Source organism: Miniopterus schreibersii (assembly GCF_964146895.1).
Source record: "Miniopterus schreibersii genome assembly, chromosome: 1".
NCBI lineage: Eukaryota > Metazoa > Chordata > Mammalia > Chiroptera > Miniopteridae > Miniopterus > Miniopterus schreibersii.
The window spans coordinates 182,410,653-182,427,190 of record NC_138101.1 but is presented as its reverse complement, the minus strand read 5'-3'; the positions used below and the strand labels follow the sequence as shown (position 1 = coordinate 182,427,190).

The 16,538-nt window shown below is 39.6% G+C and overlaps 1 protein-coding gene across 2 annotated transcripts in view; it reads left to right on the top strand.

The window, feature by feature from the left end:
* The window catches only part of NEK9 (NIMA related kinase 9), a 35,341-nt gene that overhangs the window by 12,026 nt on the left and 6,777 nt on the right, over nucleotides 1-16,538 (top strand). For both annotated transcript variants that reach the window (XM_081130510.1, XM_081130509.1), the window contains exons 8-19: nucleotides 688-752; nucleotides 3,140-3,190; nucleotides 3,650-3,842; nucleotides 5,755-5,899; nucleotides 6,517-6,717; nucleotides 6,907-6,953; nucleotides 7,878-8,033; nucleotides 9,108-9,216; nucleotides 9,729-9,890; nucleotides 12,579-12,749; nucleotides 13,498-13,557; nucleotides 16,160-16,365. In XM_081130510.1, coding sequence (XP_080986636.1) covers nucleotides 688-752; nucleotides 3,140-3,190; nucleotides 3,650-3,842; nucleotides 5,755-5,899; nucleotides 6,517-6,717; nucleotides 6,907-6,953; nucleotides 7,878-8,033; nucleotides 9,108-9,216; nucleotides 9,729-9,890; nucleotides 12,579-12,749; nucleotides 13,498-13,557; nucleotides 16,160-16,365 — 1,566 coding nt within the window. The remainder of the gene's footprint in view (nucleotides 1-687; nucleotides 753-3,139; nucleotides 3,191-3,649; nucleotides 3,843-5,754; nucleotides 5,900-6,516; nucleotides 6,718-6,906; nucleotides 6,954-7,877; nucleotides 8,034-9,107; nucleotides 9,217-9,728; nucleotides 9,891-12,578; nucleotides 12,750-13,497; nucleotides 13,558-16,159; nucleotides 16,366-16,538) is intronic.

The window sequence follows — 16,538 nt, the reverse complement described above, 5'->3', positions numbered from 1 at the left end:
ACATGAAGCATGGAATGTGACATAAGAAATTATGTTTTTTATTTTGTTTTTTGTTTTTTAATTTTTTAAAAATATATCTTTATTGATTTCAGAGAGAGGAAAGGAGAGGGAGAGAGAGATAGAAACATCAATGATGAGAGAGTCATTGATCGGCTGCCTCCTGCATGCCCCCGGCCAGGGATTGAGCCCGCAACCCGGGCATATGCCCTGACCAGGAATCGAACCCCAATCACCTGGACCGTAAGTCGATGCTCAACTGCTGAGCCACACCCGGCCAGGCAAGAAATTGCATTTCTTAAAAACAAAGGATCATATACAGTGCTCTTTGAATGATTAACCAGCAGCCTTCTAAGAGGAAATAAAATGCCTCTTTAAATTTTTTTTTTTTTTAATCCTTACCCAAGGATATTCCTTCCATTGCTTTTCAGAGAGAGCAGAAGAGAGAGGGAGAAACATCAACGGGAGAGAGACACTTCAATTGGTTGCCTCCCATACGCCCCCTGGACCAGGGCCAGGGATAGAGCCTGCAACCAAGGTACAAGTTGGTCAGAATCGAACCCGGGACCCTTCAGTCTGCGGGCCAATTCTCCAACCACTGAGCCAAACCAGCCAGGGCTAAAATGCTGTTTTAGATCCCATTTTGCCCATTCCCTTTAAATTAAAACTAGCCCCATTTGTACTTTTTAGGATCCTGAGCAAAGACCCACTGCAGATGAACTTCTAGATCGCCCCCTTCTCAGGAAACGCAGGAGGTAAAGTACAAAACAGTCACTCTTGTTTTTCTGTAGGTGGTTGACTGTTAGCGGTCTGATCAGAGTACCACAAAGAGGGTGGTATTTCCTGACTTAGCTGCTCTGGTGCTATTTTCTACCAACATCTCTGCTTTTATTATTTGAAGGTAGCTCCAGACTTTTACCTCCTTAGCCTGTGCTATTTTGTTCTAAATTTATACTTATGAGACCCTAGGAGCCCTGTGCTCCCCCATCTGTGAATTTTAATCTAGAGTTAGGCATTAAAGCTTAGTAATTAAGAGAAAACATCCTTAGGTTTGTATCTGAGTTCTATCATATATTTGACAACTTATTTAACATCTCTGTTCCTTAGTTTTCCCCTCCATAAAGTGAGGTAGGGTGAGGATTAAAGGAGGGCCTGGCACAGGGGTGCTCAGTAATTGTTGGATATTAGTGTGGATTTGGACCAGGCCTCTGTGTGTGTGTGCATGCATTCCTTTAGATCAGGGGTGGGCAGCGTCCGGCCCATGGGCCAGAAATCATTTGGTCTGGCCCTGCCAAGGCAACTGCAGGCAGGACTCAAAATTCAGTAAACCTAGGAGCTTTTCCCATAGCTGATTTTTAAGTTGATAATTTTGTATGGCCCAAGAATGATATAAATATCCAAATGGCCTCTCGCAGAAAAAAGGTTCCCCACCCCTGCTGTCAATGGTAAGCTAGAGTTGGAGGAGTCCTCTTCAGATGCCTTTTGCCCATTTCCTAAAGTCAAGCTTGATTGATTCCTGACAGGTTGTTTCCTGAGATTTATTCTGTTAGGGGGCTCTAGAGGTAGGAAGGAGGTCCTTTATTGCTCCCTTCCTACAGGAGGCTTCAAACCCTTACTTAAAGGAAGAGGTATTCTTTATCTTTCTTAGATGTCCTAGTCTGTGTTTCTTTCTGTTACACTATTTTTGCCTTACTACCCTTCTTCCTCCCCTACCAATTCTCTGTTTCTGTATATTCCCAGTATTCAAACATTTACTACACTCTTTTTCAAGTCTTGCCCTTTAGGTACATTAAGTGTACACCTAATTCCATAATCTTTTCTGTTTGGTCAGTACCTTTATTCTGTTGTGTCATGTAATTAATCTTTTCTGGTTCTTTTCCAGAACAGTGTTTTAGTGCCGAGAATTATGTGTGATACTCCAGATGCAGCAGTGTGACCTTACATTTACGTTCTATGTATATTTAGGCATTGTCACCCTTTGGGACTGATTAAGCACATTTAAATTTTTTATCTGACTTATTTCCCAACAGTATAATCACTGTTTTAATATCTTATTTAAATATTTCTAATGATAATTTTAATTGCAGTTTTTATTGAGATAATTGTAGATTTGCACACATATATTATATAGAATTTTGTACTTTGATGGAAAAATGTAAGATAAAGAGCTTTCCAGATAAAGCACAGACACAGGAAGTTGTGGGAAATATTCAGGAAACACCAAGTCCTATTTGACCTGATTAGTGGTTCTATATACTAGCCTCTAACGAGCAATATTTCAGAAGCTTTCAAAAAATACTGATGCCTAAGCACCAAACCAGGAATTCAACTATAATCAATTTAGGCAGAAGGAGAACCCTGGGCTAAAACGTGGACAGTAAATAGAAGGAAGGCTGGAAAGGTAGGTAGAGAATTTTGAGTGCCAGGCAAAGGAATTTGTGCTTAATTCAAAAGATAGTACAGAAGAATTGAGTGTTTATGAGGGGACAGTTCATGTGATGAGAGGCATGCCTAAGAGTTATTTAACAATACTACTATTAGTATTAAATCAGTATAGGCCTGGGTAAAGTGGATTGGAACTGTGGTGAGACCAATTAAGAGGTGCTATCATAATCCAGGTGGGAAGTAAAGCTGCCCAGAACTAAGGTGTTGAGACTGGAATGGAAAGGTGAGTATAGAGGACGTCATATAGATAGATTCTGTAGAATGTGTTTACTGGGAGAATGGGATTGGCAGTTAAAAAAATAGGAGAGTCAGAAAGAAAAGCTATATGGGAGAGAGGTAATAAGCTGAGATTTAGAGATACCGAGTTTGGGGAGTCAGTGGGCAGACTAGGTGGAGATCTTGGCAGGTACCTAAAAATATGCATCAAAGTTCTCAAGGTTCTCTGTTCCAGCTTGGAACATTTCTCAGCGATAGAAAACAAACGGCCCCAATGGCTGGCCCCCTTGTATTTAATGAATTCTCTAAAGCCAGGTTTATATAACTGTTTGAGTTGTATCAAGGTACTTTCCTGAAAGTACTGTGATATTGTAGGACACACAGTTTATAGAGGATTAAATCTGTGAAATATATTAAAGAGACACTGGTGAATATAGGGTCTTATTATTTCGCTCATGAATCTTTGCCTTTCTTTTGGTAGAGAGATGGAGGAAAAAGTCACACTGCTTAATGCACCTACAAAGAGACCAAGGTAAATGTTCAGAGACTCTTAAAAAGTAATATATCTTAAATTACCACCAGGGGGTCTTTTTTTGTTGGGTCTGTACATTGTTTGATCCTAGTAATTAGCCTTTGGCCTCCTTTCAGAAGCCAACATCTGCTTAAATGTCAGATAGTCATTTCTGAGAAAAAGAAAAGCTATAATTTCACCCTCATGCTAAAGTGGACGTCATTACCATGATTAATGTTGAAAAGTTGAAAAGTGTAGGTGTTATGGATCAGACTGGAATCTGATCTGGCCAAGCTGTGATGAAGCCCTGAGGCAGGAATTGCAAAGCCTGCAATGATAGAGGGTTGAAATAGGTTGTCGAGAAAGAACATTCTTTCTCATACCATAATTGGCAGTTCTTCTCAGGGAACAGACTGGGAGCGTTTTTCTATGATAAAGTTTTTATGTTAAATGTGCCTTTGTTCTGGGGGTTGTTGGCAGGTCAAGCACTGTGACTGAAGCTCCCATTGCTGTGGTAACATCGAGAACCAGTGAAGTCTATGTTTGGGGTGGTGGAAAATCCACTCCCCAGAAACTGGATGTCATCAAGAGTGGCTGTAGTGCTCGGCAGGTGTGTGCAGGGAATACCCACTTCGCTGTGGTCACAGTGGAGAAGGAACTGTACACCTGGGTGGTAAGTGAAAGCTAAGTACTTTAGTGATGTAAGCATAATTGTTTACCAGACCCAGGATGTCTGAGTATGTTGTTAGTTGAACATGTGCTTCGGGAGTAGCAGCATGGGGTGATGGAATGTAAGCTCTTTTGCGAGCAGTGATTTTTGTCTTTTTAGGATTCACTGATGTATGCCCAAAGCCTAGTACATATTAGGTCTCTTTTTTAAATGTTTTTTTGAATGAATTGAATTATTGAGAGAGAGCAAGAATTAAAAGAACCCTAAGTTTGGACCTAGGAAACTGGACTCTCGTTTACAGCTGGGTGATTTCAGAAAGGCACTTAATCTGTTCTATTTCCATGATATTCAGAGCAACCAGTATCTGTGAAATAGCTTTGTAAACAAATGAAGCACTGTGCCATGTCAGGAAAATTCCAAGACTTCCATCAGTGATTGAAGATGGCTAGGTATATCTTGAGTAGATTTTCCTTTGTTCCCCTCTAGACTCCACCCTGTCTCTCACCTTCTTAAACAGATCACATGTATTACTATTTCTCTATCTCCCATTCGTTCTTCATTCACCTACAATGCAACGTCCATCTCTGTCATTCGATTGAAACTACTCATGACAAAATGACTTATAAATTGTGAAAATAAAAGATTCTTTTTATAAGCAAGTCCTTATCTTGCTTGATCTCCCAGCAGCATTTGATGCATTGACCCGACCACACTCTCCTTCTCGAAGCTTTGGCTTTGGCTTCCATGAAAGCATGTTCGCTTGGCTTTCTTCCTGTTTCTTCAGCTGTGTCTTCTAAGGCTCATTTTAGACTGCTTTTCCTTTACCCGATCTTGTTGTAGGCCCTTGGTTCTCACTCTTCCTCCTCCTCAGGGAGCTCATTTTTTCCAGTAATTTCCAATAACTTCTCAATGAGGATAGGCTTTAAACCCGCTGTGTGACATAGTACGGAAACTCAGCTATTGATTGATTGAATGAATGAATGAATGAATGCATGATATGGCCCCAATTGTAGAGTGTTAACTTTGTTATTTCATAAAACACTATCCTTGAAAGAACTAGCCCCTGATGTGCTGCAAGAACAGAGTGAAATTAGCACCTTAAAAAAACACTTATATAAGGATTTGGCCTGGCCAGTGTGTCTCAGTTGGGCGTCCCATGCATCAAAAGGTTGCCGGTTCTATTCGCTGTCAGGGCACATGCCCAGGTTGCAGGCTCGATCCCCGTTTGGGGCACTTATGGGAGGCAGCCGGTCAATGTTTCTCTCTCACATTGGTGTTTCTTTCTTTCTCCCTTTTTCTCTCTAAAAATCAATAAAAACATGCAGGAGGCAGCCCATCAATGTTTCTCACATTCATGTTTCTCTCCCTCTCCCTTTTTCCCTCTCTCTAAAAAAAATAAATATTTATATAAGGACTTAGAGTTGAGTTATTGAATGAAAAGCATTATCATCTCTATAAAAATGTTGAAAAGTCATTTAAGTAATCTCGATGCTGTATAGCAGCCTCTTTGATGTAGCCGGATTCTTTATAACTCTCCCATGTTTCAAGGAGACTGTAACCAAATTTGTAAAAACTTCTTGTAAGGATTTCCAAGAGGACATACTCTATTACCTATCATTAAATATATAGTTTACCTCAGACTTGAAAGAAAAAGACAAAATTGGGACTGCCCTTTTAAGGCCTGAAGGATATCAATTTGGATACTTTTTAAATCTTTACTATCTACAATTAAAAGATTTACTCTCAAAAAAAAAATAAATAAAAGGTTTAATCTCCTTACCCTTTTTTTTTTTTTTTTCCATTTCTAAATTTCCAGCTGATTTTTTTCCTACTGTTTTTCTTAATAATACATTATATTGAAGATTAGCTTTTGGCATGAAAAGTTAAAACTTCACAAGACCTCTTTATTTCACAGAACATGCAAGGGGGCACAAAACTCCATGGTCAGCTGGGCCATGGAGACAAAGCCTCCTACCGACAGCCCAAGCATGTGGAAAAGTTGCAAGGCAAAGCTATTCGTCAGGTGTCGTGTGGTGATGATTTCACTGTCTGTGTGACAGGTAAGCCATCAGCAGAAAGCATCCAAGTATATTTAATGTGGGGTATTGTACTTATACTATGCACTTTCAGTTGGGATTTTGTAACAAAAGACAGTATTCACAGGACCAAAGACAATGAGCAGATATACACATTAATAACAACCTGCTCAATTTGCTATAATATTAGGGGGCGATGAGCAAAGAGGAGGCAGGTGGATAGCAGAAGAGGTGGGATATGGCATGTCCCAGGTGTGGGGAAACAACCTCACCACCTGGTCAGGTGTGGATAACGCTAAATCAGGAATTAAGAGCTAAAGTTCAGTTTGGGTCTTCCCAGTACTCATTTTATGATCCCTCAGTTCTCTTCTTCTCTATAAAATAGAGATGGCCCCAGTAAAATTGTAGGCCTTTAACATGACAATACTACCACTTTTTAAACCTGTTATTGTAACAGTACATGTGACCCCCTAAATACAAACAACTCTATACTTACACAGTCTATCCTTCAGATTTCTGTGATGTAATCATCTCATGTGAGCTCATTGGCAGGAGTGTTCCTCATTTTAGTCCTGCCCAGCTTTCTGATTGTACAAAATAAGTCACTCTTTTGGTGGGTTCTGCTTTCCTTCCTTTTGCAGATGAGGGTCAGCTCTATGCCTTTGGATCTGATTATTATGGCTGCATGGGGGTGGACAAGGTTTCTGGCCCCGAAGTATTAGAACCCATGCAGCTGAACTTCTTCCTGAACAATCCAGTGGAGCAGGTCTCCTGTGGAGATAATCATGTGGTGGTTTTGACACGAAACAAAGAAGTCTATTCTTGGGGCTGTGGCGAATATGGTAGGTGTAGCCTTGTCTCTGTCCAGTTATTCCCAGGCACACAACCTGCCTTCAAGCTTGTGTACATCTAAACACATCTTGTAGCCTGTGCTTGAAAAGTATTAATTCAGTAAAGGAGAATCTTATGGGACATTTTCATTGGGAAGGGGTCCCTCATTTTAATGATTTCCTTTCTTGTGTGTGTCTCAGGACGACTGGGTTTGGATTCAGAAGAGGATTATTATACACCACAAAAGGTAAAATCAGAAGCAGCTTCTTCCTAAAGCCTATCTAGTCACACAGATTCCAGTAACATGTCTTCTTTCCAACTCCTCATATCAACGTGCTTATTTCTGAAAGATTTCTTATCTGGGACACTAACAATCCGGGATTCCTGATTTAGCACTATGTGGTCTTGTCATCTGACTAAATCATAAAAAGTTAAGAAGGAGGATACAACTTCTGTGGACACTGTGGAGTCACATCTTACTCGGGGATGAGAGTAAAATTAGCTTGTACAGTGAAAAAGTCACATCGAGCTAAATACACCCTGGAAAATTCCTTGGAAGATATTGGAAAACAACATACTGTCTCTTAACCCAACACAGCCTTTTTCCCCTTCTATTTCCACAATTGAACACCAGATAAAATAGTTGTTTGTATTTAGGGGTCACGTTGTATAAAACATAATACCTAATTATTCTCATCACTGTAAGAGCTGTCACTTCAAGAGCTGGCACAAGAGCTGAAACCAGCTGAGGGAAGAGCCAGTCACATCTCTCTCACACCCACCTTAGGGCACAGGTTCGCCCACTCGAAGGTTGGCTGTAATCAACTGTCCCATTCACTGTAACAATGTTTATTTACATTTTCTTCTGAAAAGGACAGCATCAGCAATGAGTAAAGCTTCTCCTTTCCCAGTGTTTTCTGAGTTTTCCTAAGTAAGACCTGTCCATAAAACAGTGACAGGGACTATCTGTTTAGCTGGCTTGGAACTGCCTTCTTTTACTTTATTATAAAACTTGAGCTTCTTGTTGAAAACAGAGCTTAGAGCAGTCTTTACTTCCCTGTAGTAGTCATTCTGTTAAATGTAGGATGTGGGTTTTTTAAAGAATCTGAGGGTTTTTTCCTAATACAAGTTACATTTGGGGGTATTTTTCTGATTTTTTTTTTTCTTGCAGGTGGATGTTCCCAAGGCCTTAATTATTGTCGCAGTTCAATGTGGCTGTGATGGGACATTTCTGCTGACCCAGTCAGGCAAAGTGCTGGCCTGTGGACTCAATGAGTTCAACAAACTGGGTCTGAATCAGTGTATGTCTGGTATCATCAACCATGAAGTGAGTACCTCCTTTGGTGTCCTAACCACATTGTCGGAATCTCTTTGGGAATGTTATTGTTGCTTAGTGACCATGGAATTTGACTTAAGAATAAAGTGAGGATCTCACAGACATGTTCGGCAAAAGAAGCCAGCAACAAAAGAGTACATACTATATAATTCCAATTATATGAAGTTTAAGATCAGGTAAAATTAACTTACAATGGCAGAAGTTAAGATATGGTTACTTCTGGGAGGAGGGTCATGGGTATTAACACAAGGGGTGGAAGAGGGATTATAGGGTGATGGGAGTGGTCTATATCTTGATCAGGGTGGTGGTTTTACATTTGTATGCGTACAGAAAAATGTGTCCAGCTGTGTAATATTTTGTAGTTATACTTCAATAAATAAATAGATTACAAAGAATCAAGTGATGGAATTCAGGTTCTACCTTATCACTGAAATAGGTATAAGAAAATTAACATTGTGAAAAGAATCATATTTCCATGTATCAAATCTCTGGAGAGTTTTTTAGATATATTGTTCCCAAATCACTGATGCTGTACAGGCTTATTAAATGTAATTACCATTCACCTCTTTCAAGACTGTCATGAAATTCACCACTGATATTAAGTTTTAGTCCCCTTTTTGTGTTAGTATGATGAATTTTTGTCATTTTCTAAAGAATCAAAATAAGAGACAAAAGTTTACTGACTCAATGGGAAAGATAATTAATTTTTAAAGCAGTCTCTGAAGTAGTGATTCTCAAATTCAGAGCAAGTCTGGGGAGGGTGTGTGTGTGGTTTGAAAAGGCATATTCAAAATTACCATTTAGTAGTTCCCCTTTATCCACTGTTTTGCTTTCTGAGGTTTCACTTGCCCACAATCAGCCACAGTCCAAAAATATTAAACGGAAAGTTCCAGAAATAAGTAATTCATAAATTTTAACTTGCGCACTCTTCTGAGTACCATAATGAAATGCAGTGTTTTCCCACAATTTGCTTGAAAGTCCTTTTGGTCACTGACAACATTCTCAGCCTGTTACCTCTCCATTTTTTACCTCATGAGTCTCCACTTTTGTTTTACCTTGTTTCAGGCATACCATGAAGTTCCCTACACGACCTCCTTTACATTGGCCAAACAGTTGTCCTTTTATAAGATTCGTACAATTGCCCCAGGCAAGACTCACACAGCTGCTATTGATGGTGAGTTGATTTACAACTGTATACACAGGCCTTAGTGGCTCAGGCTGTATTTTACTATCAAGTATAAGCTTTTCTAAGCTATATACATTCTCATGATTTCCCCCTAGCATCCCGTGTTATCTCATTAACAAATTAAGACATTCAAGTAGATGTTTGTTGATAATTATAAATGCTTAATCAATACATGCCTTAATGAGAATGCCACACCTCTAATTCCAGACAACTACTGTTTCTAATTAGTACCGTCTGTAGGTTTTCCAAGTTAGGTAGTACTCATTTTCTACATTTAAAATACAATATTAGAGAGAAAATACAATATTGAGTCACTTCCTGGCTCTAATTGGTCATAGTTCTGTATACCCTAGCTCCCTAGGTCCAGGGTCATGTGTATATGTACTTGTATATGTACTCTAACAACCAGAAACTAGCCCATGGAACTCTGCATTGGTTGCTTTTCTCTCTGTTCAATGACCCATTTGTGCCTCCTGGTTATTTATTCTTGCTTCTCTCAGAGCGAGGCCGGCTGTTGACCTTTGGCTGCAACAAGTGTGGACAACTGGGCGTTGGGAATTATAAAAAGCGTCTAGGAATCAACCTGTTGGGGGGACCCCTAGGTGGGAAGCAAGTGATCAGGGTCTCCTGTGGTGATGAGTTTACCATTGCTGCCACTGATGGTGAGTCTGGACACACCCTTCCAAGATTTTTGGACAGATGGCTGTGTTTTAATTTTTGTTTGGGAAGGAGGTGGACTAGTTATTTGTGTAGCTGGATCATATGTTTACCTTTTAATTTGTGTTGAATTGGTGGCCAATTGTGCATGTACGGCTTCATTAAGTTTTCATGTGTTCAACATAGTGATTATTTTAAAAGGTCAGATTTCTAGCTAATGGCAGGTTAATGTTCTAAGTCCCTATTTTTTTACTTTAACTTTTTTTGTAAAATGTTTTAAGAATTATTAAATACTTATCTATATACCTTGTTCAGCACCATGTGGGCTTCAATAACTGTTAGCTAGGTGGCTGGAGAAGAGAACAACATAATTTCACCTTGCTCCTTGATTGGGGTCAGCTGCACTGCAATGACACCCTTAGGAACTGCTGAGGCCTGAAGGACTGTATACTGTGTTTCTCCGCTTTCTGAATTGGTCTAACTGAATGTTCTTCTCTTCCCCTCATAGCTATTTCTTCTCTGCGGCATCTGCTTGCTCTTATCACCACTTTTCTTTTGTACTGCCTCTTCTGCTAGTCTTCATTTCCTTCCCTCTTTCTTCTGCTTTCTTTTTCTTCTCTTTTTTCTCACTCCCTGTGTCACTTTCTGAACTCTTTATTTTTGTAGCTACTTCTTTCTTGTGACTGGTGAACAGCAAATCACATTGCTTCTTTTTGTCTTTAGACTCATTTCAGCTAATGCTCTGAGATATCTTTGTTTTCTTCTAGTCTACCTAGTATGTAAACGTGAAGGATTCAGCAATAGTGTCAGATTAGTCATCTCTTAACTATATTTAGTTAAGTGAGCCAGCTTTCAGAGTGGCACATTAACCTTCTCTGCTTGTCCCAAAACAAGGGATTTTAGGAAACATTCTATTTAGTTGGACTAGATAAGTGGAAATGTTACCTACAAAGACACTGTCAAGATGTCTCTAAGGATTGAATTTACTGCAGCAAGTTCAGTAGTACTTTTTCTGACAGGGCCCCAAAGAGGTAATGTTTCTTCAATAGATCTGTGTACTTCACAAGTTAAACTTCAGAATGAGGGACGTAGGATTGGATTCTGTGGCTGGGCATATTACCTCTTGACCAGTGTTTCTGTACTCTTCTAAACTGTATTTGATTGCCTCATTCAGACAGCAAACAGAGTGCCTGCTGTGCTCCAGGTGCTCTTTTAGGCTCTGGAAATGTAGAAGTAAGTCCCAGAAAGGCCCTATCCTCAAGGAATTCACAGTCTAGTGGAGTAGGAGAGATATACATATAAACAGAGTAGTATAGACAGGTAGGTCCGGTGCCATGGCAGTATCGAACTCCTCTAAGCCCTGGAGTGCGTGGGGCTCAGACCTTCTATCTCTCTGTCTCCCTTCACTTCCTAAGTGAGCTCATTATCTTAAATCCCCCCTATACACTGATAACTTTATATTACCACCCCTTACCTCCACACTCACTCAGTAGCCTCTCAACTTAGGTGTCTAAAGATATGGTGGCTCCATAGCCCATTTTTCCCCAGTCAGTCCTGATTCATGCTTATTGTCCTGGCTTAATCATTAATAGCACCCCGTTTTCATTAAAAAATGTCCTGATTTGGATAGGAAGTTACAGGCATCTCAAACAAACTCACTATATTTAAAGTCAAACTTCTGATTTTCTGTGCAGACCTGTTCCACCTGCAACCTTCCCATCTCAGTAAGTGGCAGTTTTATCCTACACCCTATATTTCATCCATCAGCAAACCTATTGATTATCTTCAGAATATATCCAACCACTTCTCAGCATCTTCACTGCTACTACTGGTCTCCCTGCTTCCACTTTTGTTCGCCTGGAAGCGATTCTCCTCATAGTAGCCTAAGAGATTTTTTAAAATATCTACTGTTCAGAACCTCTAATAGTTTCCTATCTCAATCAATAAAAATTAAAGTCATTACAATGGCCTGCATAGGCCCTACATGACCAGACCCAAGCCACCTCCTGACCTCTTCTCTGACCACTGTCCCCTCTCTTACTTTGCTCCAGCTGCAGGGGCCTTCTTGTTCCTTGTTTGTGATGCTCACATTACCTACAGGACCTTTGCACTTGCTATTTCCTCTGCCTAGAAAGCTCTTCCCCTAGATATCCACATGGCTCTCTTACTTCAATCAGGTCTCTGCCAGGCGTCAACAAGTATTTCTCTGACTACCCCATCCAAAATTATAATGCTCACTATTTTTTATTTCCACTATTTTTCTTTACCATTTATCTTTCTTCATAGCACTTACTACCACCTGAAGTATTAGACATTTATTTTTTATTCATCAGTCTCCCCCCACTAGAATGTCAGTTCCACAGGGCAGCAACTGTTTATTCACTGCTCTTTCCCCAGTGCCTCAAGCAGTGCCTTTCATGAAGTAGATGCCCAGTAAATATTTGAATGAGTGACCAAAAAAAGTTGTCAAATGAATAAGTGACTGGATGGCAGTATGTAGGAGCAGTGGTCATTTTTACCTTGGGGGGTATCAGGAATTGTTTAGGCTTATAGGGGAATAAACAGCTTTCCCCGGTTTTGTACATAGTGGGGAAACTTTCTAGCTCTAGGGCATAAAGATGGGGAACCCAAAGAGTTGGGAAGCCAGTATTCTATTAAACTATCTGCTGTTAAATGTGGGTTTTTTCCCCTAGATAACCATATTTTTGCCTGGGGCAATGGTGGTAATGGTCGCCTGGCAATGACCCCCACAGAGAGACCTCACGGCTCTGATATTTGTACCTCATGGCCTCGGCCTATTTTTGGATCTCTGCATCACGTCCCGGATCTATCTTGCCGTGGCTGGCACACCATTCTCATTGTTGGTAAGGGTTTCATATGTGTGGGTTGAAGTGGCTTTGACAGAGGATAGACTTGTACCTAAGGTACTGGTGGCTACATTCTTGGCCCTAGAAGTGTCCTGAAGAAAAGAGGCTACTTCTGTAAATTTATAATGTAAGTGATGCCATGCCTAATGGTAGGAACAGAACGTTGTCACTTCCTGAGCTTTGTCATTTACCACCTCATGACCATTTTTAACATAACTTTATTCTCTGTCTCCCTTGCTATTGAATTTGTTACTTCTAGCTCTCTACTAATGAACTTGTCAGTTCATGCTGTTATAAGAAACATTTAGTACACCTTTAAAAAGAAACTAAATCATAACTGCTTTCTGCATAAAGAGTGCTTTGTTATGAACTAAATTATGTGAAGGCCTGTTGTGAAGATTTACAAGTTCATTCTTTTAGATCAGTGGTTTACAACCTTGGCTGCACATTAGAGTCTCCTGAGGAGCTTTTAGAAATCCCTGCCCAATTAAACCGGAATCTCTAAAGCTTCCCAAATGATTCCAAAGAACAGTTAAGGAGAATTGCTATTTTACATAGTGAATGTAGTTAGAGTAGCTGGTGGTGCTTGGCTTATGATATTAATATCTAAAATAATAATTAACTTTAATTTATCTGAACTCAGTGAGGGATAACAATTATCTCCTAGATTAACTCCCTATCCTAGTCCTCATTTTTCCTGCCTATAGCTGTATTTGATGCTTAACTACTGAATTTTTTCCCTCAGAGAAAGTATTGAATTCTAAAACCATCCGTTCCAATAGCAGTGGCTTATCCATTGGGACTGGTAAGTAGCAATATCTTAGGTACCAGTGGTTTTGTGAGGTATGGAACTTTGGGTTGGATTCCATGTAGTCTCCAAAAAAGGGGGAAATATCTTTGGGAAATGAGGAATACAGTGATCAAAAGAGGGAGGATCATATTTTGGTGGATTTCACAGTAAGTTACAACTTTTACAGTGTGGGGTACATCTTTGCCCCACGCATATGGAAGTAATTACATGGCTTCCCTAGCATTGTAATGTGACTTACATAGTTTTTTTCCTTATGCTTAGGGGCTATAGATTCTGTCTACCCTGTACCTTCCATGTATTCCTAGGGGTATTCTAGTCTATAGAAATAGTTCTTCAAAATAGGTCCTCAGAATTAAAAGTTGGCTAAACTTCCAAGTGGTTAGGAAAGTCAGCTTAAAGCTCTCTGGTAGTTTTCCTTTGGCTTCTTTCTTCTTGGTGCTGTATTATTTGGGACCATGACAGGAAATTGGATCTGTGTTCCTTTTTGGTTTTCCATTTGCTAGAGTACCTGTAGCCTTTGACGTCTCAAAACCTCGATTCTGATATTTTGTGGATCAAACAGATAAAGACCCAGAATAAAAGCAGATCAGTCCTCTAAAAATAGTTGAAAATCTGATCTAGAGTTGTTGAACTTTAGTTTACACACATACACGTACATTATACCTCTTATTAGTTTCCTTTAGTAATTCATTGCTCAGCATCTGTTTGTTCATATTAATACCTGTCACAAATGATAAAATGTATTTTTGCAAAGCACAGCTGTTCTGTTAGAGCTTTGTTTTGCTAGAACAGTATTTAAAAGAAAAACATAAGATTAAAAGCACATGTCCATTGGCTAGAAAATGTAAACTCCATAAGGGCAGGGATTTTTGTCTGTTTTTATTCATTAATTTTCTCCACATTGCCTAGAAGAATGCCTGGCAAATGGTAAATGCTCAGTAAATATTTGTTAGTTGAATGTGTTATGACCATCCAATGGAATGTTACACAAAAGTGAAAATGAACAACATATACAAATATTTCCGTAATGTAAAAAGCAAGTTACAGCAGAATACATCTTTTATAAAGTTCAAAACCCAGCAAAATAAATAATATATTGCTTAAGAATACATAAGTATGTGATCAAGTTGTTTCTTAATGAAGAAGTTGTAAATGCAAAATTAAACAGTGCTTACATCTGGGTAGGAGGCCAGAGAAGGAGTTCACAAAGCAGGGCAAATGATACAGGTAATGTTTTAGTTCAGCACTGTCCCATCGCTCTTTCTGCAGAAGTGGAAATGTTCTGTATATGTGCTGGCCAGTACAAAGCCACTAGCTACATGTGGCTATTGGGCACTTGAAAAGTAAACACTGTGACCTAAACACTAATTTTTAATTCTACTTAAATACCCATATATGGCTACCATATTGGAAAGTACAATTCTAGTTCTTCAAGTGGTAGATTCATGTGTGTTTTGTTAGGCATCAGAACTTACACATATGTTAAAAATCGTCTTACATATATCTCAGGTGTAACATAATTTTTAAAAGCCATTTAAAACAAAAAGCAAGCTTCTGACTTATTTTGGCATCTACGGTTCCTACTGCTTCAGTAGGATTGCACTGTAGCACCATCAGCCAGCCGGTGTAGCTGGTGGTAATAAAGAGTCCTTTAGCCCGGCCAGGTGTGGCTCAGGAGTTGAGCATTGACCTAGGATCCAGGAGATCGTAGTTCAGTTCCCAGTTGGGGCACATGCCCGGGTTGCAGGCTCGATCTCCAGTCAGGGGTGTGCAGGAGGCAGCCAATCAATGATGACCCTCTCATCATTGGTGTTTCTATCTCTCTCCCTCTCCCTCTCCCTTCCTCTCTCTGAAATCAATAAAGATGTATTTTTTTAAAAAAGTCCTTTACATTTAGTTTTAGAATATACCATGCAATTATATTTTTTAGCTTTGGCAAATTTACTTTTTAAATTATATTTTTCTTTGGCCCATAGTAAAATTCAGTTTCATTTCTTAACTACACATCAGTTAACATTTCTTAACTATACTAGTCTTCATTAAGGTAACTTGGAATATGCTTCATGATATGAAAGAACCAGCCATCATATTTTTTAAATTCTTACAAATAGTCATCAGAGAATTTAATGACTTTAAATAGTTGAAGACTTCTTCATTCAGATGTTTCCCCAGAAAGGGAGTTGGTGGTGAGTTTATGTGGCAACTTTGAGTGTTTTTTTGGCCCATATGTGAAAGAGCTTTGTATATAAGATGAACCTCGCTGGAGGATGCTGGAGTCTGGATGTATCTATTAAAGTGTGGGTGCTAGATTTGGTGAGCTGTGGTTGGGGTGATTGTTCAGTTATGCTTCAGAACATTGATCATCTGCTATGAACATAGGGATAAGCAAGTTTGGAAAGAATTATCATTATCAAGATACTGATATACAATACTTTGTGTAAAAACTAAAAAATTTAGTCCCAAATATCTGACTGACTGTTGCTATTCTACTTTATGCAACTCTAGTAACCTCTTCTGGAGTCAGTGGAGCTATAAGATGGTAAATCTTTCTTGCTGCATGGCAAAGTTGTCTATTTCTGTGCTGTGTATCTGTCAGTGGTTCAGAGCTGTAGCCCGGGAGGAGGCGGCGGCGGTGGGGGAGAAGAGGAGGACAGTCAGCAGGAATCTGAAACTCCCGATCCAAGTGGAGGCTTCCGAGGAACAATGGAAGCAGACCGAGGAATGGAAGGTTTAGTCAGTCCCACGGAGGCCATGGGGATCAGTAGTGGGGCCAGCAGCTCCTGTCCTGGCTGGCTTCGAAAGGTAATTCCTTTGATAGAGGTACCTTAAATAAAATACATATCAGATCCTTTGCAGGGATTAGAAAAGAGTTGTCAGAATCTTTCAGTTTCCCGTGTCCTATTCAAGTGTTTTGTAGCAGGTACCTGGGTTTCTGATTTCTACCTGGAACAAAATCACCAAATCTAGAATCCTTT